The 25,885-nt window shown below is 50.5% G+C and overlaps 1 protein-coding gene across 4 annotated transcripts in view; it reads right to left on the bottom strand.

The window, feature by feature from the left end:
- Nucleotides 1-25,885, bottom strand: part of BRWD1 (bromodomain and WD repeat domain containing 1) — a 2,464,655-nt gene that overhangs the window by 994,552 nt on the left and 1,444,218 nt on the right. For all 4 annotated transcript variants that reach the window (XM_078656838.1, XM_078656840.1, XM_078656841.1 and 1 more), the window contains 2 exons: nucleotides 23,367-23,491; nucleotides 23,165-23,247 (listed from right to left, as the gene is read on the bottom strand). In XM_078656838.1, coding sequence (XP_078512964.1) covers nucleotides 23,165-23,247; nucleotides 23,367-23,491 — 208 coding nt within the window. The remainder of the gene's footprint in view (nucleotides 1-23,164; nucleotides 23,248-23,366; nucleotides 23,492-25,885) is intronic.

Genomic DNA, 25,885 nt, shown 5'->3' with positions numbered 1-25,885 from the left:
TATCCAGGGCATAGGTGTACCCAGGGCCTAACAGGGGCTGAAGCATGTATTATGCCACCCCTGTCTGGCCATCTAAATCTGACACAACTGGCTGCATGACAGCTGGGGCAAGGTGGTGTAAACACCCTTTGCTGTAGATATAGTATACCTATATCTAACCCTAAAATGGACACATATACTCCTATCAGTCACTCCTATGGAAGGCCTTATCAATCCTGAAGTTAGAGTGCTTGGAATTATGTGAGATGGTGCTCTGGCATGAGCTGAGCCCGTTTGCAGCTTGCGGAACCAAGTCCTAATAGCTGTTCCATGATAACGCTATACCATATACTCTTAAGTGCATTATCAACCTCGCGGTTAAATGCTAACTCTGGTATAACATTATCAAAACATGTCGAGTAAGTAGTCATACGATTTGGAATACTACCCCCTCGCCAATTTTGGCGACGGGGGTAGCATTCCACCCTTCTAGAGGGACACACACGACATGTATGTAACTGTGAACCCCGGTTAATGTTAACTCGAGCCTCAGCATCACAAAATGGATGCTGCCACCACAGACACAAGTCTGACCTCCTGCTGCTGGGAGTCCTTCCAGCGAGGATGGCTTGGACAAAGGGTTTCCTGCCTTTGGAGGTGCTAGCACCACCCCAGACAGGATTTTGTGTATTGAGGTAGGGAGGCCTGAAAGGAATGAGACTTGCCTGGGGCACACAAGGTGCCCTGTGCATACACCGGTTCAAACCAGTTGCTGGGGCATCCCAGCCCCAGCTCTGGCGGGAAACCGGACAAAGGATAGGGGGTGTAACCACCCCCCTTCCTGGTCCCACCCAGGGGAGGGACCTAGTCAGTACTGCAGCCCCTTTAGGAGAATAAAGGTAGGAGCTGGTCCCATTCCAGATTAGATTATCCTGAACTATTCAACAAGAAGAAACTCTGGCCTTCGACGTTCTGCTCCACAGAAGACTGAAGAATCTCCCTTGTGGGCAAGGAGTGTCCACCCTGCAACTGCAGGCACCATCAAGCGTACAGCGGCTTCACTTTGTGGTCTTCCCTCGAGGATCCAGACTTCAGAGCCCGACGAGACCCGGATTCCCAGACCTCTCCGACCACAACTCACATCTGCAGCAAAGCTGAGACCCGTGGGTGCGACGAGACACGTGGGACCGGCCATCTTGAACGAACCTGCACTTCGCTTCCAGCACGACTCCCGAGGTAAACTCGACCAAGTGCTTTGGGGATTGAGAAGCCCCAGCCCCGAGCAGCCCCTGCACCGAAGAACAGCCCTCCAGCATCCACGAGATCTGCGTGGGGCCCTTCTGCTTGTTTGCTGCTCGACGCGTTGTCTGGTCACTTGCCAGCTGGCTAGTGGCCTCCTAAACGACGAACCTTTGAATCTTTGCTGCTCCAGACTGGCCCTTGCTCCCTTCCAAAAGAGGGGCACCCTGGACTCTCCTAGTCCGCACCAGACGCTTTCTTCACTCACCGCGTGGGTTGCCTTTGCCAAGGCTTGTTGACGCCAATTCCGGATCCAACACCGCCGACAGCGAGAGCCTGCGTGGGACAGCTCGTGCCTCCATCCTGGTCGTCGAAGACACCTCCTGGTCCACGTGGCTGCAAAGTCAAGCGTCCACTCTTCACCTGATCGCAACGACCGCACCTGGTTTCTTCCTGGTTCCACACCGGTCACTGGCTAGTGACTTTGAACACTGTCCCCTCTGCTTTCAGGTCCTCTTCTTCACCGATCCACCCTTGGATCGCACCGGACATCTTCCTCCTGGTCGCCTGCAGCATCTTTTCTTTCAGGCTCCATTGACTTCAATGCGAGAACCCGACACACTTTGGCACCTATGCACCCGCAGCCCGTGGGTGAGGTAACGAGAGCATTTCGGTGCTCAAGGGTAGTCTAACTGTCCTAGTGTCCAATTTCACAGTCGTTGTTGCCCTAACTAGTCAGGATTGTCCGTACTTACCTTTTACTTGAACTGTACTGTCCATAGACGTTGTTACGCATCTCGCGTGTGAGTTCACACTCTGCACACGCGTTCCGTGGGCCCCCTATTACTTACCTGAAGTTAGTATAGCGTGGTCCCATCGATCCTACAGCCTCTGGACAGCTCCATTCCTTTTATCGACTTTCACATTTCACTTACTTATTATATGGTTTGTCGTGCCCCTAGGGCACCATTGTAATTTTGTGCAACTTGTAGTATTTTTCGTAAGAGATTGTCATGTGCTTAGCCCTCTGACCTCATAAAGAGTTCAGAGGTATTGTTATTAATAAATATACTGTTTATTTTCATAACAACCTGTGTGGTGTCCTTTCATCTGGTATTCAAGGGGTTATATTGTGGTAAAACAGCTGGCTTCACATACCAAAAGAGTTTAGCCTAAGACTGCTTTGTCCATGCTACCATTAGGATAGCTGGTCTATAAGGTTGACTTACAACCAATCACCATAAGGGTTGTTTGGACTGATACGAGGCGATCACTAGAACTAGTGAGCATCATATATCAGGCCAACTTCTCATATGGACCACGCCACTCGGTACCCGGAGGCCATCCCTCTGAGGACCGTTACTGCACCTGTGGTGGCACGGGCCCTGATGGGGATATTTACCCGAGTGGGATTCCCCAACGTCGTGGTGTCGGACAGAGGCACAAATTTCATGTGGGCCTACATGCAGGCCATGTGGAAGGAGTGCGGAGTGACCTATCGGTTCTCCACTCCTTACCACCCCCAGACTAACGGGCTCGTAGAGCGCTTCAACAAGACCTTGAAGGGGATGATCCAGAGCCTGCCGGAAGACTTGAGGCGTAAATGGGACAACCTCCTCCCTTGCTTGCTGTTCTCGTACCGCGAGCTACCCCAGAAGGGAGTCGGGTTCAGCCCCTTCGAACTGCTCTATGGCCATCCCGTTAGGGGACCCCTCAGTCTGGTCAAAGAGGGGTGGGAGAAGACTTCGAAGAAGCTTCCCCGTGATGTTGTCAGCTACATGCTGGCACTCCGCAGCCAGATGGCCAAGCTGTGGAAGGAAGCCTTAGATAACTTAGAGGCTAGCCAAGCCGTCATGAAGGAGTGGTATGATCGCAAAGCTCGGACGGTAGAGTTAGACGCTGGACAGAAGATGTGGGTCATGGAGCCTGGGGAGCTTAGTGCCCTCCAGGACCGGTGGACTGGTCCGTACGAGATTGTGGAGCGTCGAGGCCAGACCACCTATGTCGTTGACTTGAAGACCCCCCGTCAGCCCCATCGGGTGCTCCACGTCAACCGCCTGAAGCCTCATCATGAACGATCGGAGCTTGCTCTCCTCATGGTGACAAATGGGAGCGAGGAGGAGGAGAATGAGCCTCTTCCTGACCTTCTAGCGGCTCAGGAAAAGGATGGTTCAGTGGAGGGTGTTGTCCTCTCCCCATCCTTGACCCCAGAGCAACAGAGGGACTGCCGCCAGGTATTGGCGCAGCACGCCTCGTTGTTCTCCCTCACGCCTGGAATTACACATCTGTGTACCCATGATGTGGACACAGGGGACAGTCCGCCAGTGAAAACCAAGTCTTACCGGCTGTCCGAAAAAGTGAAGAACAGCATCCAGGGTTAGGTGACCAAGATGCTGGGAGTGATCGAACCCTCCAGCAGCCCGTGGGCTAGTCCGGTCGTGCTGGTGCCGAAAGCGGCTCCACCGGGCACCACACCAGAACTTCGGTTCTGTGTGGACTATCGGAGATTGAACTCTGTCACCAAGACATATGCTCACCCGATACCACGGGCAGACGAGCTGATTGACCGGGTGGGAGCAGCCAAGTACCTCAGCACCATCGACTTGACATCAGGGTACTGGCAGATTGTCATGGCCGATGGAGCAAAGGAGAAGGCAGCGTTCTCCACCCCCGAGGGCCACTTCCAATTTCGAGTGATGCCCTTCGGGCTCAAGAATGCTCCGGCCACCTTCCAGCGGTTGGTGAACCAGGTGCTATCTGGCCTGGAGTCCTTCTCAGCGGCGTACCTGGATGACATAACTGTCTTCAGTAGCACCTGGGAGGACCATCTGCAGCATCTCCAGGAGGTGCTGCAGGCCTTACAACGTGCTGGCCTCACCATCAAGGCTAGCAAGTGCCAGATTGGACAGGGATCTGTCGTGTACCTGGGACAGACACCTGGTGGGCGGGGGTAAGGTGCAACCCCTCCAGGCCAAAATTGGGACCATCATGGCCTGGGAGCCCCCCCAAAACGCAGACTGAGGTCCGAGCATTCCTCGGCCTCACTGGCTACTACCGCAGGTTCGTCAAGGGATATGGCACCATCGAGGCCCCCTTGACCGAGTTGACGTCCAAAAAGCAGCCACGCAAGGTCATCTGGACTGCTGCTTGCCAGGAGGCATATCAAACACTGAAGCGCGCGATGTGCACCGCTCCGGTGCTGGCCACTCCGGACTTCCAAAAAGAATTCATCGTGCAGACAGATGCCTCAGAGCATGGGGTAGGCGCCGCGCTGTCGCAACTCAACGATGATGGCCAAGACCAACCTGTGGCCTTCATCTCCAGAAGACTCCTCCCTCGGGAACAGTGATGGAGTACCATTGAGCGAGAAGCCTTCGCTGTGGTCTGGGCCTTGAAGCTGAGGCCATACCTTTTTGGCTCTCACCCTAGTTCAAACCGACCACCGACCCCTTCGCTGGCTCAGGCAGATGAGAGGCGAAAATCCCAAGTGGCTAAGGTGGTCCATTTCCCTACAGGGGATGGACTTTAGGGTGGAACATCGGCCCGGAGCTGACCACGCCAATGCTGACGGTCTCTCCCGGTTTTTCCGCCTTAGCGACGAGAACTCCCTAGAGGTTGGGTAGTTCTCCCCTCTTTCGGCTGGGGGGACGCATGTTAGACCTGTCAGCCCTAGGGTGGTCTTTCCCTATTTTTTTCGCCCTTACCTCATTTTTCCCACCTTCTTTTTGTTGGCCCATAGGTCTTCGGGCACCTTTTCATGGCTAATCTATGTTAGGGTGCAGGTGCTCTCTACTCCAAACGAACAAGTTACTTACCTTCGGTAACGATATATCTGTAAGAAACAGTAGTTAGTATTAGATTCCTTACCTTAGAATATCCCCAGGCGTCAGTCTGGATCCGGAAACTTTTGCGTAGCAGTACCCCTGCGCGTCGGTAGGCGTCGTCTGCAGGCGTCCCCTGCGGCTCCGCGTCCGTCGTCGGCGTCGTGCGCCGTGATGACGTCGCTGGAGTATATAGACGCCGCCTCCGCGCGCTGACGTCAGTTCTTTGTACACAGCTTTTCCGCACCAGAACACGCAGAGCCATGTGAGAACCAACACTGGTGCCATTTGAAACTAGGGCCCTGAAAGGGATGTCCTTAACCCTAGGTATCAGTTCGCAGAACGGGGAGGATGGGTGGGGCGGTAAGGAATCTAATACTAACTACTGTTTCTTACAGATATATCGTTACCGAAGGTAAGTAACTTGTTCATCTGAAAGAAACAGGTTAGTATTAGATTCCTTACCTTAGAATAGATACCCCAGCAATACCAACCCCGGTGGTGGGTCTGCGAACCAATACAACCTACACCAGAAAGTCCTGGAGGACCGAACGGCCAAAGAAGCCATCCCTCCGGACTTGACTGTCCAGGCAGTAGTGCCTCGCAAAGGTGTGCAGCGAGGCCCACGTAGCCGCCTGGCAAATGTCCTGCAAAGGGACTCCCCGGCCCAGAGCAGTAGTAGCCGCCGTAGCCCGAGTGGAATGGGCCCTCAGCCCAACAGGAGGCTCCTTCCGAGCCAAAGAGTAGCATGCTTTGATGCACAGGACGACCCACCGAGAGATGGTGCGTTTCTGTACCGCCCTTCCCTTCTTCTCACCCACGTAGCCAACAAACAGTTGGTCATCCACCCGGAACTGGCGTGTGCGATCCATATAAAATGAAAGCGCACGTTTTGGGTCCAGACGATGGAGCCGCTCTTCATCTTTAGAAGGATGCGGAGGCGGGAAGAAGGAGGGTAAGGTGATGGACTGCCCGATGTGAAAAGCAGAAACCACTTTGGGCAGGAAAGAAGGCCTAGTCCTAAGAACCACCTTGTCAGGATGGACGGACAGGAAAGGAGGTTTGACAGAAAGAGCCTGGAGCTCACTCACTCTCCTGGCAGAGGTGATGGCAACCAGGAAGGCCGTCTTAAGAGTGAGAAGACGGAGAGGACAGGAATGAAGCGGCTCAAAGGGAGCACACATCAAGAATGTCAGAACCAGATTCAAGTCCCACTGAGGCATCACGAACGGAACTGGTGGATACATGTGCGTGATGCCTTTCAAGAACCTCAGTACAATAGGGGACTTGAATAAAGATGGCTGATCAGGTAGCCTTAAGAAGGCGGAAAGGGCAGAAAGGTAGCCCTTGATAGTGCCCAGAGCAGAGCCCTGCTGGGCAAGAGAAAGAAGGAAGAGGAGAACCTCGGAAAGAGGGGCAGAAAGGGGATCCACAGCCTTTGCTGTGCACCATGCCACAAATCTGTTCCACCGGCAGGCGTATACCGACTTCGTGGAGGGACGCCTGGCTGCCAGAATCACATCACAGACTTCAGGAGGCAAGTCGAATGGCCTCAACTGCCGCCGCTCAATCTCCACGCATGGAGGTGGAGGCTGGACAGGTTCGGGTGGAGGACCGTCCCCTGCTGCTGCGACAGAAGGTCCTCCTGAAGGGGCAGGCGGAACGAGGGACCGACTGACATGCTGAGTAGCTCGGGATACCAGTATCTTCGAGCCCAGTCCGGAGCCACAAGGATAACTTGGGCCCGGTCGCGCCTGATCTTCTTCAGCACTCTGGGCAGAAGTGGTATAGGCGGAAAGGCGTACAACAGACCGCAGCTCCACTCGCGCCGAAAGGCGTCGCCGAGCGAGTGCCGTCTTGGAAACTCCAACGCGCAGAACTGATGACATTGCGCGTTCTCTTCTGTGGCGAATAGATCTAACCACGGCTCTCCCCATTGCTGAAAGAGGCCGCTCGCCACGTCAGAGTTCAGACGCCATTCGTGATCCACCGAGCACCGACGGCTGAGTTCGTCCGCCCTGGCGTTCAGAGAACCTGCCAGGTGTTGAACCGTCAGAGTCACACCCTGACGTTCCAGCCATTGCCAGAGGCGCAGAGCCTCCTGGCAAAGGGTCCACGACCCCACCCCGCCTTGTTTGTTGCAATACCACATGGCGGTGGTGTTGTCCGTGAACACCTGCACTACACTCCCGTTGACAAAGGGGAGGAATGCCTTCAGTGCTAGGCGAATCGCCCGCAGCTCCAACAGGTTGATATGGAGCCGGGACTCCGCCGGAGACCAGATGCCTCTGATCTCCGCCTCTCCCAAGTGGCCACCCCAGCCCTGGAGGGACGCGTCCGTCACAACCACGTGCTCCGGTTGGGGAAGGGAGAGGGATCTGCCTCTGACCCAATCGCGGTCCGTAAGCCACCACTGCAACTGTCTCGCAGTGCCCTCCGAGATCAGGACATGGTCGGATAGGTTGCCCTGATGCTGGGCCCACTGAAACTTCAGGTCCCACTGCAGAGCCCGCATCCGCCACCTGGCGTGATGCACCAGTAGGATGCAAGTCCAACGCTACCATCCAGTCTTGTGGGTCTAGAGCAGCCAAGACCTGAGCCAAAGTCAACATCTTGAACTTCTCCTTCCGGAGGAAGCCGTTGACGTCCCTTAGGTCCAAGATAGGACGGAGGCCTCCTTTGTCCTTCTTGGGCACCAGAAAGTAGTGGGAGTAGCAACCACACCCTACTTCTGGCCCAGGAACGCGCTCGATGGCCCCCTTGGCCAAGAGGGCCGTAACTTCCTCCTGCAGAAGTGTCAAGTGGTCCCCCGACACACGGTGGTTCTGCGGTGGCATGGCTGGAGGAGTGGACTCGAAGGGGAGGGAGTAGCCCCTTCGGACGAGCTGCAGCACCCACCTGTCCGATGTAATCGCGCGCCAGCGGGAGTGGTGATGGCGAACCCTGCCACCCACTGGCGTCACGTGAGCTCGAAAGCTCGGACTAGGAAGATTTGGAGGCTGCAGCGGGGGGAGGTGTGGACTGACCTCGCCGCTGCCCTCTACCGCCACCACGGCGGAATCCACGGCCGCCACCGCGCTGGGGAGCGTTCTGCGGCGCGTGGCTGGCAGCTCGCATGGGACCGCCCCTTCCTTGGCCACGAAAGGGGCGAAACGAACCCGTCTGCTGGCGCTGGGTCGAAAGACCCAAGGACTTGGCCGTGACCCTGGAGTCCTTGAAGCGCTCAAGCGCGTTGTCCGCCTTGTCACCGAACAGGCGACTGCCATCAAATGGCATGTCCATGAGGGCATTCTGGAAGTCCGGCGAGAAGTTGGCAGATCTCAGCTAAGCATGGCGACGAATCGCCACCGTCGTGGACATAGCCCGTCCCAGCGAGTCGGTCGTGTCAAGACCACACCTGATCGAGTACCTCGCCGCGTCCCGGTCTTCAACCAAGGCCTGGTTGAGCTTGTCCCGCACTTCCTGCGGGCACTGCGGCAGACACTCCGCGACCGTATCCCACAGGGAGTGGGTGTAGCGGCCCAAGAGGCACGCGGTATTACAAGACCGCAGTCCAGCGCTCAAAGAGGAAAAGACCTTTTTGCCAAATTGGTCATACCGCTTCGATTCCCGATCGGGCGGGGCCGACGGAAATGCGGACTGTGAAGTGGAGGCCTGGATCACCAGACTCTCCAGGGAGGGATGGGTGGAGAGGAAGGCAGGGTCGTCCGAGCACGGACGGTGACGCCTGGCAACGTTCCGGTCAACCGGCGCACCGGAAGCGGGCCTGGACCAGGTGCCCAAAAGGACATCCGTCAGGGCCTCATTAAACGGCAGCAGAGGCTCCTGAGGGCATGACTGCGGTTTAAATACTTCGGTCAGAATGTTAGGTTTGACCTTAGCAACGGGGAGCTCAAGGCGCAAGGCCTTGGCAGCCCTCATCAGGACCACCGAATAGGCAGCCCCCGCCTCAGACGCCACAGGGGAAGGCGAGACAAACCCAGGGTTGGGCGACTCGTCCAGACCACTGGCATCACCCAAGTCACCTACCCAGTCCACGTCATACTGGCAGGCACGGGATAAAGGGTCCTCAGACCCCTCCCAACCCTCTCCATACTCGTCTTCATCGCCGTAGTCTGGGTCGACGATATAGACTGGCTCCTCGGGGTCAATGGGCCCCATCGGCGCCGGATCCGGCGTCGGACGACGCCGGTCCGACTCCGCGTCCGGAGTCAGAGAGGGAATGGGGGTGGCGCCGCGCGGCGCCGGGGACCCGACGCCGGTGGCGCCGCGCGGCGCCGGCGCCGGGGACCCGACGCCGGTGGCGCCGCGCGGCGCCGGCGCCGGGGACCCGACGCCGGCCGGAACCGTCGGCGGAGTCCCGGCGTCGCGCGGGGGCGGCACCACGGGACGGCCCAATGGAATCGACGCCGGAGAGGCCGGTAGACCAGCCGGCAACGAACCTGAGGGGCCCAGCGGCGCCGGGGCCGGAGCCACCGGCGGCGTCGGGGCAGGAGCACCCGAACCGCTCGGGCCCCCAGATGGGACAGACGGGCCCGCAGGCGCCGTAGGCCCCGCCGGAGGAGACCTCGCCCTCATAGCCATGAGGAATGCCTCAATCTCCTCGCGCGACGCGCCTTCCCCAGGGACCGACGGGTAGGGGGCAGACGGCGTCGGCGACCCACGCGGGGCCGCGGGGGTGGGGCCACCCGAACCCCCGGCCGCATCACGCGGGCGTCGGGGGGAGTCGGGGGTGCGATGACGACGCCCCGACTTCTTACGCTTACCTGACGAACCGGAGGAATGGTGGCGACTCCCGGAGCGCTCATGGCGGCTCCGCGATCGTTCCCTCGACCTCCGACCGGACCGGGACCGCTCTCGACGCGGGGCCGACACTCGGAGCTCGAGAAGCTTGCGGGACCGCTCCCGCCTAGCTTTACCAGTCAAGGCCCGACAGTCGACGCAGGACTCCACGTCGTGGTCCGCGCCCAGACACCGGAGGCAGAGTCGATGGTGGTCGGTGACCGACATCATGCGGTCGCAATTGTCGCAACTCTTGAAACCGGGCATCCTACCGGCACCGTAGAAGATTTATTCAACAAAAAACTTGGTCAAAAGACCGGAGTACTGCTCTTCGGATCTGCGCTAACTGGCGCGGAAAAAAGAAGAACTGACGTCAGCGCGTGGAGGCGGCGTCTATATACTCCAGCGACGTCATCACGGCGCACGACGCCGACGACGGACGCGGAGCCGCAGGGGACGCCTGCAGACGACGCCTACCGACGCGCAGGGGTACTGCTACGCAAAAGTTTCCGGATCCAGACTGACGCCTGGGCATATTCTAAGGTAAGGAATCTAATACTAACCTGTTTCTTTCAGATATGGCTGCCACTGGCCCCTGCTACTGTAGCGTGGTCATTTAGTGTAGCACCCTAGTTGCCAGGAGCTGGCTGGATCCCCATACAATGTTGCAATGCCAGCCTCCCATCCCCTGTCCATAGGTAGAGTGGGGAAGCTCCTGGAACCTTCCAGAAGAAAGGCGGAGCTGATTTTTGCCGCCTTAGAGAGTGGTCACCTGACCTGGGCATACTTAAGCAAGGGAGGGAACTTTTTCTAGTCAGTTGGGGCATCACTGACCTGGGGAACCCACGCAGGAGTTTTAGGCGGGAGGGCCTAGTTAGGAACTTATGCTACTGGGAGTGACAGGATTTAGGTGCTGCCTCTTAAGCTGAGTGAGGTGTCCTAGACTAGCCCCCTGATCTGGCCCAGCAGTAGGGAACCCCAGGGTCCATCTGCAGGGACTGAGAAAAACTCATCCAGCCTCCAACTCAACCCCTTCCCCTCTTCAAGAAACCATCACCTAAGGGCGCAGAACCATCCAAGCGCCAAGAAGACTTGCTTTACCCAGAGACTGCTGGGGGATCGACCAGGTACTGGACTGTGCTTCCCTACGCACCCCCTGCCTGCAGTGGGCCCACCTTGCCCCACCTGTCTCCCTCCTGACTGAACTGCTCTGCTGTCCATTCTGCTGAACTGTGTGTATAGAGCTACATCCTGCTCCCTCTGTGCCCCAGCGCTGTTCTGACTGAGCTAGTTGCATTCCTGACTGGAATTCTTCACCAGCGCTGTAGCCTGGCCCCCTCTCTGTCAAGCGCTGGTTCATAAACTGCCTAGAATACCCAGCGCTCCACTGAGCTAACCTTCACGAGGCGCCATTGGTACCCCACTCACCGCCGCAGCCCGGAGCTGGTCGTGCCTTCTGAGGCGCCTGAGGAGACCTCGTCCCCATCGTGGCATCGGCGCCCCCCACGCGACACCTCAGAGGCGCCCCCGGCCTGTCCTGTGGCCGCCTGCCTCCGCGCTGTGTCCAGCGCCATGATTTCCCCCCTCGGTGGCCCCCGTATGCTAGGAGAGGGCCGCCGCATCCAGAGAACCAGGCCGCGGTAGGCCTGAAGCCAGCGCGCGGCCCACGTGACAGGGGAGCTCCTCCGCCCCGCCCCTGAGCGCCGCGCTGCCATTGGCTCTGGCGGGCGCGCCCTCGAGGCGAGCGACGCAGTTGGCGGGAACAACCCCGGCCCCTGCTCTGATTGGTTCCCCGGGCCGACGCTGTGCCTGAAGGCCCGGAGAAGGCCCGGACTCGTCGCGGAGGGGGCCGTGGTGCCAGGAAGCCCCCTGCGATCTGACCTAATGCTGGTCTCGCCTCTACCTCGGCGCTGGTGCCCTGAAGCTGTACCTGCACCGCGCCGGGTCGAGTGAGGCCCCAGGAGGGTTGGAACCCCTCTCCTTCGTCAGTACCTGCGCAAGGGGCCCAGAGGGCCGAAAATCTAAGGTAACCCCCCAGGGGAGGAGTGCGGAAGGCCGGTTTTAGGCCCCGAGCTCGCCCCTCCCCCGGGGAACGCTGTGACTGGGCCCTGTTGGCCCCATTGAGCCTCAAGTAGTCGTGAGGCCTGATTTATGCATCAGGAGTGCTGGGGGCAAAGTAACTGTGCATGCCTGGAGAGCAGGCTCTACTGAATTAACTGTTTCCGGCCCCCTTGGTAACAAGATCGTTCTTCATTGACTGTTGGTGCATGGTGGCAGCCTTATGCTGCCTTTACTGCTTCATGCCTGCCTATATGTTTTCAAGCCTGCCGATGAAGCGGTGATCTTTTTCCCTGTACTGAATTTCTTGCAGGGGCAGGCTTCTACAGTTCCTGATGGGGTTAAACTCTGATCCCTAGTGATTTATTACAGTACTATTTTGATGATCTGACTTTGGTTCCTGAACTGTTGATATTTACAAGAGGGAATGTTTATATCTGCTTCTTGAATGCTAGTCCATGGTTTATGAAAGTACCCTCTTAGCCTGCGGAAGAGTATAATGCGACAGGCTGTGTTATTTGATGTTTTACTGCTTTAATGAGACGTTTTACTGAAAAGGTTACTGCTCTAATGAAATGCTTTACCACTTTAAAGGAAATGCATAATGGAAGGCTTCCACGAAACGCTTCAATGAAGTACTTTAATGAGATGCTAATGAAATGCTAACTCCTGAACTGCTTTGATCTAAAACCTATATTAAAGATCTTGATTTTCAATCACAAATATTGGTCTGGTCTCCATTATTGCACCCACTTCTTGTCTCAGTGGATGCGTGTTTTGAGTAGCTGCTTTACACGTAAGCCCCTGGCTGCCTTCCTGCTCGAGCCAAGCTACCCCCCGGAGAACTGGTGGTCCCAGTTCTTACAGGAGTCTTCTCCAAAGATATCCAGTGCAGAGCCACTTTGCTGATGCATTTTGTGACGTTGAGCCCGAGAGTCTTCTTTGATCGAAATGATTGGCACCTGTCACAGTCTTGTTCGGCGTGTTCCGGGGATCAACAGAGATTGCACACTTCGTGTAAGTCGGTGCACAGAAATTTAGAGCGACACCAGGGACAGAATTTGAATGGAGTCCGTTCCGTCAACTACTAGCGAGCTTGATGCGGGTAGGCCTGACGGCCCTCCACAAAACTTCAGATCTAAGACTGACTCGAAACGATACGCAAAGATGGGATAGGCAATCTAGAAACAATACCGTCGAGGGTAGTGGATTGCGTGTCGAGGGGAACCCGAGAACGGTGTTGAGCGGGAGCGCCGCAATTCACATCCGAACCCGATTGCAGAAAAAAACAATCTAACAATGGAGTTGATGCACATGCGCATTATCACGGAAAGGAGGAGTCACCAACATCGTGACTGGAAAGATTTCTTCGAAGAAAAACAAAGTGCAAATATCCAGACCCAATACTGGGTGGCAGGCTATGCAAAGCATGTGATCTACAGCCCAAATGCCTTTAACACCTACACACCATAAATAGTCGACAAAACGTCAAAAAAGCCTGCCAAAAGTGACAAGAGGGTAGTTCTCTCATGGATCAGCGTGAGCTGGCGTGGAAAGAAAACAACTGACGTCAGTGTGCCAAGGTGGCACTTGTATAGGCGACGTGGACGTCACTTCCGACGTGGATGACGTCGGGTTGAGCCCACCGGCGCCACCTACAAGCGAGAAAGGTCATTGCTTGACCAAAAGTTTCTGCATCCAGCCTGACACCTGGGATATTCTATGGTAAGGAATCTGCTGCTAGATGTCTCTAGCAGATACCCTACGTGAATTTTGAATGGATTACACATATATGAAAAAGTGCTAATGGTCCAAGAAGACCGCAAGAAATTATTGTAGTGTTTATAACTATCAATGAAGAAGCTCCGATGTAGAATCAAAGGATAAAACATTAGTCAATGGGGGACCTTCTGAGGTAAAATTGATAATTGTTTACAACATTATTATAACTTATGAGGGTGTGGCAACCTTTAACTATTGTACATTCAGACAAGATAACTCCTGAGGCTTTTTCAAAATTCCTATCTGCTAATAACAGATGTCGGTCTATATGTTTTGAATCTGAAAGATAGTTACCCAGAGAAGTTAAATTTGTTCTAACCTGTTTTTTTTTTATGAGGAACATGGCGGCCGCCTGTTAGACGTGGTCGGGAGCTCTCATACGCACTCCTGCTCAATATGCCCTAAGAGAGTCTTAAGTGTACCTTTACGTTTCGGGGAATCCGCTGCGGCATGAGAGAGGTCCTTGTGCTGCTTTGTATCTCGTGGAGCCGGGGAGATTGATTCGTGTTGCCAGCGCTGGAGCAGCGGAGCAGACGGGGCCGAGTTCGGGGAGGAGACTCGGAGGAGCCGGCGGCTGGACGCTGCTGAGCCGCTGAGTTGTTGGACGTGTCTCGGCGGGGGGAGCACGTTGCGGCTCCGGTTTGTTTGAGCCTTGCAGAGCCGGTGGTTCGATCCTCAGGAGGTTGGGGCAGCAACTGGGTATCGAGTGGCAGCAGTAAGGGTGCGAGGCAGTAATAAATTGCATCGGGGTGGAGAAGAGCCCAGGAGGACTATCTGCACATGAGGTCAGTAAGAACGAGAGGGAGGCACCTGATAAAAGTAAGTTTGGTGGAGCAAAATCAGGAGGTTGTTTGTGTGCTGGTTACTGGCAACACTGCAGAGGGGAAAAAAGAAAAAGAGTCTCCCCCCCAGTGGTAGTGCAAACTGTTAATAGGTACGCTTTGAGGAATAGGGGGCTGTGGGGGAAAGAGATAATGGAAGCCGCTACAGAAGTTACACCTACTGTACCTATTAGACCAATAGACTGCGTTGTCAAACCGAAAGGGTCTCTACTGGGAGACAAACAGAAAATTGCAAAAGTTGGTAGGAAACCACCGGAGCCTAGTAAAAGACAATTAAAGGCAGACAATATAGAAAAAAAGGAGCCAGAGAAAATAAAAGTCACTCCCTCGCTTTGCTCTTTCTTCAAAGTAAAAGATCAGGCTGACTGTGGGTTTATACCCACGTTCTAAAGTATAAAAAGGAGAATGGCCTCGTGTAGTAGCTCTAAAGATCACCCTTCAGGTCAAATAGTTTTGAAAAATAAATATGACCCACTACTCAGTATTGAGGAAGATAATTTTCAATTGAGGTACTCGTGAGTGGTGGTTCTGGGTCAGCATCTATGACCAGTCAGCTAACACCTAGCACTAAATCTACTCTGAAGGAAAACCAACCAAGTCAATTAAGCCCAACTGAGCAAATTACCAGCCTTGTAGATGGGGTCGGGAGATGGAGATAAAACAAAAAGAAATCTCAACTAAAGTGGACACTAACCAAGAAGAAATAATTATTTTGAAAAAGAGTCAAAGTGTGTTAAGAGAGAAGTTGGAGATAATGGAAAACAACGCTAGACAAAATAACATTAGGCTACTAAATATTCCAGAAGGAAAGGAGGTGATATTAAACTCTGTGCGGCCTCTCTGATAAAAGAATTTAATTCAACCGTAGAGTTGGAAATGATAAAGGAAGATCTTCCGAGAGTGCACCGAGACCCCTTTGTGGCACGACCTGGGAGGAAGACAGCAAGGAGGATACTGGTTAACTTTAAGACCTACTCATTGAAAGAAAGTATCCTTGCTGCCGCCTTAAAAGTGGGTTCATACAAAAAAGAAGATTGGTCCTTTCGTATTCGTTCAGATTTGTCACGAGAAACTTTAGACAGGCAGTGGGAATGGGGGAAGTGTATTCAAGAGTTGAGAGATTTAGGCGCCACTGCAAACATCCGTTTTCCTGCCACTCTGGCAGTAATGAGGGACAACAAAATGCACAACTTTAGAGACCTAGAGGAGGTAAAAAAGTTAATTGAGTAGATTAGGGCTAAAACATAAAAGAATGTGGAATAATATAGGAGTCAGAGAGCTCATATGAGGTATAAAGTAATACTTCGTGTTAAATGGGAGGGTTCCCCAGGGGAGGTGGGAAGAGTCACATGTAGATATGCATATAAAAATAATCTGAGTCACATAGGGTGGGGGAGCATACGGGAAAAAAACACCAAAATGTTGTCCTGATTAATGAATGGAGAAGTCTACTTTTTTTTTTTTTTACTTTACGAGTTTGGTCATTCGCCAGTCTCTTGAATTGTGTTAGGGGGTGGAGGTGAGAGAGAGGGGAACTTATTTAATAACCAAATGACAGACTCTAACAGATCCAAACTAATTAACGTAGTATCATGGAATGTAAATGGTCTGCGAGTAACAGCAAGGAGGAATACAATTTTGGAATATCTGAAGTTGAGGAAGGCAAATATTATCTTAATACAAGAAACACACTTAATGAGAGAGGAATGGCTGGATATTCTGAAAACCCAGACATGGATAGAACACTGTATCTGTACTAACCAATCAGTGACAGTTAAAGGGGTAGCGATAATCATTAAAAAATCAGCGCACTGCACCATAGCGGATGTTAAAGTAGATTCTCAATGCAGATGGGTCATTCTTAGGGTGAGAGTACAAGGTGGGTGGATAATATTGGTTTCTTATTATGGCCCCAATTTGGACGATCCCTTACCCATCCAGTCATTAATGTCCCAATTAGTAGAATTAGAGGGCATAATTATTATGGGGGATGATTACAATGTTGTTCTTGTCCCGGTTGAAGATACTACCTCAAAGAAATATAGCTCCGCAACACTAAAAATGAGAAAAGCATTAAGGCTATTCATACAGGAATATGATTTAGTAGATATTTGGAGATTAAGAAATAAAAAAAAGGGAGGGAGAAAGGAGTAATCCTATCAGGGACTTTACATATCATAATAAAAAGTATGGACATCGATCAAGGATTGATTTTTTTTAACTTCTAGAAAAGTTAGTAAGCAGGGAATGAATGTAACGCATGTTCCTGAGCACTTATCAAACCACTCAGCTATACTATTACAGATTAATCTTTTAGGTAAACCGCCAGAGTTACGTTGGACGCTAAATAGCTTACTTCTTTTGGAGCACGCAAGAGTGGAAAGCATTATAATGCAGACAAAATAAATGTTTCCCTTTAATTCTGGTAATGCTCCTATTAATCAAGTATGGGATACATACAAGGCCTATCTGCGTGGAGTTTTAATTAGTGTTAACGCCAGGGAAAATAAGGAACATTAAAAATAACTTTCTACCTTAGAAGATCAAATCAAGAAATCTCAGGAAGCACTAGCTCAGGGCATGGATCAAAATATAAAACCACTGCTTGAAGCAGACTTAATTAAGGCCAAGACAAAACAAACTGAGCATTTAGAGGCTAGGATGAAAAAGAGATGGGATGCAAGTAAGTTAGCGAATTATGAATATGGGGAGGGAAGCGCTAAGTTGTTGGCGTGGAAATCCAAAACAGATAGAGCTAAGAATAATATTAAAGGTTTGAAAAATCAAGTCACAGATGAAATAATAACAGAAGATGAGGCAATAGAGCAGGAATTTGTTCATTTTTTCCAGTACCTATAAAGGGAAGATTTAATACATAATGAAGATCAGGTGGAATCCTTTTTTGATGATATAAATCTCCCACAATTGAGCGGGGAGAATAGAGAGGAGCTATCGGCCCCAATAACATTAGAGGAAGTTTACATTTCAATTAAGAACTTGAAAAAAAGCAAAGCGGCTGGCCCCGATGCTATACCAAATGAGATATATTGTTTACTAAGGGAAATCTTGGCTCTTTTTAATTCTATATATATCTCCAAACTAGACTCCCCGCCATCATGGGATAGCGCAACCATAATCATCCTTTTGAAACCTAATAAAAAACCAAGAATCTGCGAATCTTATCACCCGATCTCACTTTTGAGCACTGACTTTAAAATATTCACACAAATCCTCAATAAGAGATTGGAACGCATGATCGGAACAATAATTCACAGTGATCAAAAGGGATGTATGAAAGGGAGACATTGGGAGGATTTGACACACGAAGTAATTGCCACAGTAGATCTCGCCGTTGACCCAAAAAAACCTCTGTCTATAATAACATGTGATACTGCAAAAGCATTTGACCGGGTCAACTGGCTATTTCTATATGAGGTGATCAGGCGTTTTAATTTGGGGGAAGTCTTCGGGTCAGCAATTAAAGCCTTATATAGGAACCCTAACACTCGGGTATTAGTAAACGGCGCTTTATCTAAAATGGTACAAATTGGAAGAGGGACAAGACAAGGTTGTCCACTTTCCCCTACCATCTTCAATATGTATAGCGAGCCATTGGCTATTAAGTTAAGGGCAAGTAAGGATATCCAGTCTTTTACCTGTAATAATTGGGAAAAAAGATTGGGCTTTATGCTGATGATCTTAAGATTTTCACCACTCATATAGAATCATCATTACCTGTAATATGGGAATTATTAGACCATTTTGGTATGGTTTCAGGCTATGCTATAAACTCTAATAAAACGGAAATAATGCAGTGGAATACAAACTCACAAAGCGAGCTTGTTAAAAAGAAGATCAGATATCTGGGAATCGAGTTAGTGCAAGACCTGGGCTCATTAGCAAAGGTAAACTTTGATTTGGTTACCTCTAAGGTTAAAAAACAACTGCAGCAATGGGAAAACTTACCTTTATCCTTTCTTGGTAGATCAAACCTCCTTAAAATTACAATTTTACCAAAGTATACCTTCATTTTTAACGCAATTCCATTAGAATTCAGGATTGAATGGATTAAAAAAGCACAGGGAGAATTGTCCAGTTTTATACGGGGCAGGAAAAGACCTAGAATTGCATAGAAGAAATGTAGGGAAAGGAAGGAAAATGGAGGTATAGCAAGCCCTGACTTACTACAATATCAAAGAGCCTTCCATTTAAAAGTTTTTAGACCGTTACTAAAGAATTCAAGTCAATATACTCCCATGCTTCGTGCTTTGACATGACCTGACCTTGCGGATTATTTTTTATATAAGTTCGGGGATCCTAAGTAAAAAAAAAAAATTAGATTAAAGATCCTCTACGGGGCATGTAAACTATGGAGCCAGATCAGGAAGATATTACATATCCCTTATTATAGTTATCATGCACCAATATGGCGCTCTCCAGGGACCCCCACATGCTTGCAAGATATTTTGGCAATACCAATAAGAATGAAAGGAATATACAAATGGGGCCAACTATTGGAGGGGCCACAATTAATTTCTAGGCAAAAGTTTCAAGAGTCTACAGAAAACGCGGTTTCACGCTTTAAATACTGTCAATTGTTAAGTTGGGCTCGAACTTTGAAACAAGGGCAATACTATAAGGAAACACAGGAGTCTAAAATTGCGTTGCAGCCAAGTTTTAAGAAAGAGATCTCTATGTGGTACTGGACACTGGTACAGTCAATAGATGACCCCAAAGGCTGGCAAGTGGAAATGTGGAGGAGGGAGCTGCCGGAGCTGGATCTAGAAGTGTTATGGCAAGTATCTAAATCACATTTATGGTATTATGTGAAATCCGCCCCACTAAAGAAAAATCATCTTTTCACTATACATAAAGCGTATTGGACACCTCGAAAGTTGGCGAAACTGGGCTCTCATATGGTGAGGAAATGCCAGAAATGTGGAGAACCGAATGCAGATGAAGCGCACATGTTTGGGTGGTGTCCGTCCATTCAAGACTTTTGGCAGAAAGTAGGGGACGTCCTGTCAGAACTGGTGGGTCAAGAAGTTAAGGTGAGCTTGGCATTGGTTATTTTTGGAGTAATCCTTGAAGAAGAGCATATTGGTAATATTTCTAAGTGGTCAAAGGCTCTTATATTTGTTTTGATTTTGTTAGCACATAGAGAATTATGCATTAAGTGGATTCTAAATGGCCCGCCTGAGTCTGAATGGATACATTCAATTCATAGGATTGCAAGAATGGACAGGGCAATGCGAACAAACAAGAGGATGACATTTTGGAGAGTGTGGGATAATTGGGTAGAGACGGCCCCATGTTTGGTTTAGTATAGTTGGAAAGTTTAGTCCCTGCTCCTCCTTGTAGGAGAGTGGGGTCTGCAATCCTATGGTCACCCCAGATTTTTGCTTTTTGCTTCACTGGTTTACGACTTTCCCTGGCTGTTGGCCTGCTAATCAGACCCACAGCCTAGCTTTTCTCTCTCTAAATTGACATCCATGTACTTTAGGTGCATTTACCAATTGGTACTGGGCCACCTTATCAGTCTCTGTACAGGGTACCTTAGGTACCCAGGGCATAGGTGTACCCAGGGCCTACCAGGGGCTGAAGCATGTATTATGCCACCCCTGGCTGGCCATCTAAAACTGACACAACTGGCTGTAAGACAGCTGGGGCAAGGTGGTATAATCACCCTTTGCTATAGATATAGTATACCTATATCTAATCCTAAAATGGACACATATATTCCTATCAGTCACTCCTATGGCAGGCCTTATCAATCCTGAAGGCAGAGTGCTTGGAATTATGCGAGTTGGTGCTCTGGCATGAGCTGAGCCCGTCTGCAGCTTGCGGAACCAAGTTCTAATAGCTGTTCCATGATAACGCTATACCATATACTCTTAAGTGCATTATCAACCTGGCGGTTAAATGCTAACTCTGGTATAACATTATCAAAACATGTCGAGTAAGGTGTCATACGAATTGGAATACTACCCCCTTGCCAATTCTGGCGACGGGGGTAGCATTCCACCCTTCTAGAGGGGCATGACATGTATGTAACTGAGAACCCCGGTTAAAGTTAACTCGAGCCTTAGCATCACAAAATGGATGCTGCCACCACAGACACAAGTCTGACCTCCTGCTGCTGGGAGTCCTTCCAGCGAGGGAGGCTTGGACAAAGGGTTTCCTGCCTTGGGAGGTGCTAGCACCACCCCAGACAGGATTTTGTTTATTGGGTAGGACAGGCCTGAAAGGAATTAGACATGCCTGGAGCACACAAGGTGTCCTGTGCATACACCGGTTCAAACCAGTTGCTGGGGCATCCCTGCCCCAGCTTTGGCACGAAACCGGACAAAGGATAGGGGGTGTAACCACCCCCCTTCCTGATCCCACCCAGGGGAGGGACCTAGTCACCAGTACTGCCCCCTTTAGCAAGATAAAGGTAGGAGCTGGTCCCATTCCAAATTAGATTATCCTGAACACCTTTACAAGAAGAAACTCTGGACTTCGACGTTCTGCTCCACAGAAGACTGAAGAATCTCCCTTGTGGGCAAGGAGTGTCCACCCTGCAACTGCAGGCACCATCAAGCGTCCAGCGGCTTCACTTTGTCGTCTTCCCTCGAGGATCCAGACTTCAGAGCCCGACGAGACCCAGATTCCCAGACCTCTCCGACCTCAACTCACATCTGCAGCAAAGCTGAGACCCGTGGGTGCGACGAGACACGTGGGACCGGCCATCTTGAAAGAAACTGCACTTCGCTTCCAGCAGGACTCCCGAGGTACACTCGACCAAGTGCTTTGGGGATTGAGAAGCCTCAGCCCCGAGCAGCCCCTGCACCGAAGATCAGCCCTCCAGCTTCCACGAGATCTGCGTGGGGCCCTTCTGCTTGTTTACTGCTCGACACGTTGTCTGGTGACTTGCCGGCTGGCTAGTGGCCTCCTAGACGACGAACCTTGAAATCTTCACTGCTGGTCTGGTTGCTCCAGACTGGCCCTTGCTCCCTTCCAAAAGAGGAGCACCCCGGACTCTCCTAGTCCGCACCAGACGCCTTTTCCACTCACCGCGTGGGTTGCCTTTGCCAAGGCCTGTTGACGCCGAATCCGGAACAGACACCGCCGACAGCGAGAGCCTGCGTGGGACAGCTCGTGCCTCCATCCTGGTCGTCCAAGACACCTCCTGGTCCACGTGGCTGCAGAGTCAAGCATCCACTCTCCACTTGAACGCGACGACGACATCTGGTTCCTTCCTGGTTCCACTCCAGTCACTGGCTAGTGACTGTGAACATTGTCCCCTCTGCTTTCAGGTCTTCAGCATCTCTGATCCACCCTTGGATCACGCCGGACATCTTCCTCCTGGTCGCCTGCAGCATCTTTTCTTCTAGGCTCCATAGACTTCAACGCCGGAACCCGACACGACTTTGCACCTATGCACCCGCAGCCCGTGGGTGAGGTAACAAGAGCATTTTGGTGCTCAAGGGTAGATTGACTCTCCTAGTCTCCAGTTCCACAGTCGTTTTAGTCCTAACTAGTCAGGATTGTCCGTACTTACCTTTTTCTTGAACTGTACTGTCCATAGACGTTGTTACGCATCTCGCGTGCGAGTTCACACGCGTCCCGTGGGCCTCCTATTACTTACCTAAAGTTAGGATAGCGTAGTCCCGGCGATCCTACAGCCTCTGGACAGCTCCATTCCTTCCATCGACTTTCACATTCCATTTACTTAGTATATGGTTTGCCGTGCCCCTAGGACACCATTGTAATTTGTGCAACTTATCGTATTTTTCCTAAGAGATTGCCATGTGCTTAGCCCTCTGACCTCATAAAGAGTTCAGAGGTGTTTGTTATTAATAAATATATTGTTTATTTTCATAACAACCTGTGTGGTGTCCTTTCATCTGGTATTCAAGGGGTTATATTGTGGTAAAACAGCTGGCTTCACATGCCAAAAGAGTTTAGCCTAAGACTGCTTTGTCCATGCTACCATTAGGATAGCTGGTCTATAAGGTTGACTTACAACCAATCACCATAAGGGTTGTTTGGACTGATACAAGGTGATCACTAGAACTAGTGAGCATCATATATCAGGCCAACTTCTCACACTCCTCTTCCCATTCTGCCCTCCTTCCCTATCCACCTGCACTCTCTCCTTCCCCCTTTTGTATCTTTGTTTTTTATACTTTTAACTTTTGCCCCCCTTTTAACATTTAATATTAAGTTTCTATAATAAAGAAAAATGTTAAAGGTTAATCCAATGATTAACTATCAGTAAACACAGGTTAGTCTCTGGCTACAGGGGTGACCAAGAGAGATTGCCGACCCAGGGAAGAGAATTTAAGTAGGTGCTTGTGATATGGGAGAAAAGAGAAAACCGCCCATGTAACGAAGAGAACCTGTGATGGTAACATTGCCTCATGTGGGAGTGAGCAGGAACCTCTATGTAAGGGAAGTGAAAGTCTTTGGGCGGTAAACTCTTATATTCTCCATCAGTATACTGATTAAACATATGAGGACAAACTTAAAAAAAATAAATCCTATTTGATATTAACAGATGTCGGTCTATATGTTTTGAATCTGAAAGATAGTTACCCAGAGAAATGAAATTTGTTCTAACCTGGAAATAAGTGTTTAGACGAGGAAAAAAAATTCTATGATTTGGAAATTACTCACCGGCTTGCCAGTTTCTTTGTCGTGCCTCATCATAATTCTGGCGTAGCACAAGGAAATCGATAACATCAGGCATATCATGATATCTGGAAAACAGCTTAATAATTATCAAACCGTTCAAGTGCAAAGAAGGGAAAAATCTAATCAACACACTAAGCAGAGTCAGGCATGTCTCCTGTGATAATAATATTCAAGGTATACTTACTTCAAGGAAAAAGATGTATCCAAAAGTTTTCCAGTGACATGGTCTAGCAAGGAAACCTTCAGGCAGCAAAGCGTAGGTGGGCCAACTTCATATTTCATGCCTACTATTTTTACTATTTCTTGATCCTAGAAAAGAAAATACATAGGAAAGACATTAACAAAATAAATACAAGTAGCATTTGTATAAATCCCTTCATTGCCTAAGTGCTAAAGCAAACTGTAGTATTGTTGCACTGAAATAAGTACATTACCACAAATATTCTGTACATTTTTAAGGCTGGTGTGCACTGTTTTTTTACACTCATTTTCACTTACTTAATTTGAAGGTGAAACAAAGAAACCCATGTAAGCTTTAGTATTCCATGACGGTGTGTACATTTTGTGTATTTGTGATGCCAATTCCACCAGACAGTGGATCTTCAAAGGCACTGCAGTTTTTAGGTCTCGTCCTATTAATCGCGCAAGCGATAATAGGACGAGAGTATAGAGGCTCATCCAAGCTCTGAAACCATCGCAGATTACGTCGAGTGCATGTGCACATGCACGCGCTTTTTACCATTTGCTCCCCAAGCCGCCTGCCTCTGAGAGCTTCACTTCAAAGGGATCCGCTCCTCCGCCCACTGCTTCACACTTTTCACGGCCGCCAGGCCGTGTCTCGCATTTCTCCTACCCCCCCCTTCCCACTGCACCCTTCGCTCTACTCCCGCCTCCCTCCTGCTAAGAATCTCAGGGCCCAGACCCTGCGATAATATTTACTTCACTCCGCGACGTTCACCTAACTAACTGACACAGCCCGAGCCTGAAGGACCTTTACAGATGAGCGTCCATTATTTTGAACACTTTTATGTTTTTTGCACACAAAACAAACAAACATCAGGCAGCAAAATTCTGCACAGCAGAAGCCACCCCAAATTAGAAGTGACGGACGCTGCCCCAGCACCCCTCCCGCCTCCCTCGCTCTCCTTCTGCCTCCCACCTGTTCAAAATCTCATGGCCCAGGCACATGCGATAATATTTACTTTACTCCGGAACGTGCACCTAAGTAACTGACACAGCCCCAGCCTGAAGGCCTTTCACAGATGAGCGTTTATTTTGTTGAGCACTTTTAAGATTTTTGCACACAAAACAAACAAACCTCTGGCTGCAAAACTCTGCACAGCAGAAGCCACCCCAAATAAAAAGCAACTGGCGCTGCCCCAGCTACGTGTGCTGTTTACCGGTACAGGTGTTATATGTGCCGTGCTCTCTCCAGGCATTTAAAACCACCTACCTAACTGACCCTGTCCCAGCCCGGAGGCCATTTACAGATGCACACACCTCCCCTGTCTCCGTCTCCCCTCTCGTATCCCTTTGCTCCCCTTCCGCCTCCCTCCTGCTCACAATCTCATGGGCCAGGCCCCGGGATAATACTTACTTTACTCCGGGACGTACACCTACCTAACTGACCCAGCCCCGCTCACAAATGACCTCCCGCCTCCCTACTGCTCACAATCTTATTTTTTTAAAACATTGCTTGCTTTTTCGAGTCACCAGGTCTACGGTCTGCAGGCTCCACACTGAAGCTTATTTTAAGGGTGCTTTCTAGTTTTGACATGGCTTTCACAATGTCCTCAGTACATTTTAGACCGCATAGGGCACCAGTGCTTAGCAAAAACCAAAAAAGTTTATCGAGCCTTTCTACCTACGGGAAAAACTTTCAGATTTGTGAGTTTCAAAGCAACCATATGTGAATTTGCATGGAAGCCACATTAGCATCTGCTACCTGTGATAACGATCTTTATAAGGAGGCGAGATTGGCTTTATTGTCCCACTGCAGGCTCCCATTCACACACATTTAGTCACTATAGCAGCGTTTCACACCACGCCAGACTCCACTCCAGAACCCACATTTCTCATTCTAGGATAATGCAAACATGCATCCACCCCCCACAGCCCTGCCCCTCACACACACGCTCAGTGCTAGTACAAAATGTTCCTGTGAAGCCATTTGCACATGAATGCAGCTTGTGCATACCAGTGGGTTGTGTCTGGGGGAAGCTCGTCTGTAGTTTACAAACCACAAACTAGCTTGGCGCCATCAAGATTGCTGTTTAATTCTGAAAAGACAGCATTCCGGAGCCTTTGGTATGGCAGGTCGTGAATCAAGAGATGGTAGAGGTATTTACACGTCTATTTAAAGGGGTAGCGTCGCCAAAAATATAAGAACTAAAAAAGACTTCCCTTTCTTGGCTCCGATTTGCACGCGCCTTGTGTGATCCGTGTCACCTGCTTTCTGATCCTGCTGAACTGATTTGTGATTTACAAGTCCATATTTTATTTACTGTGCAATAAAAGGTGTGCGACTTTTATTCATTAAGTAACTCTGTCATTGTATAATTTGCCCCAATTTGGGTGTATGCTATATTTACACCTGAGATACAATGGGCCGGTGTGAAAGTGTTTTTTTTCCCCTTAGGCAGGGGCACGTTAAGTTGACCAGTGAGTGTGATATTCAGCAATAGTTGCGACAATCTAGGCCAA

Source organism: Lissotriton helveticus, chromosome 8, assembly GCF_964261635.1.
Source record: "Lissotriton helveticus chromosome 8, aLisHel1.1, whole genome shotgun sequence".
Classification (NCBI taxonomy): domain Eukaryota; kingdom Metazoa; phylum Chordata; class Amphibia; order Caudata; family Salamandridae; genus Lissotriton; species Lissotriton helveticus.
Note: the sequence above shows the minus strand (reverse complement) of the source record. Positions and strands in the feature narration are given on the sequence as shown.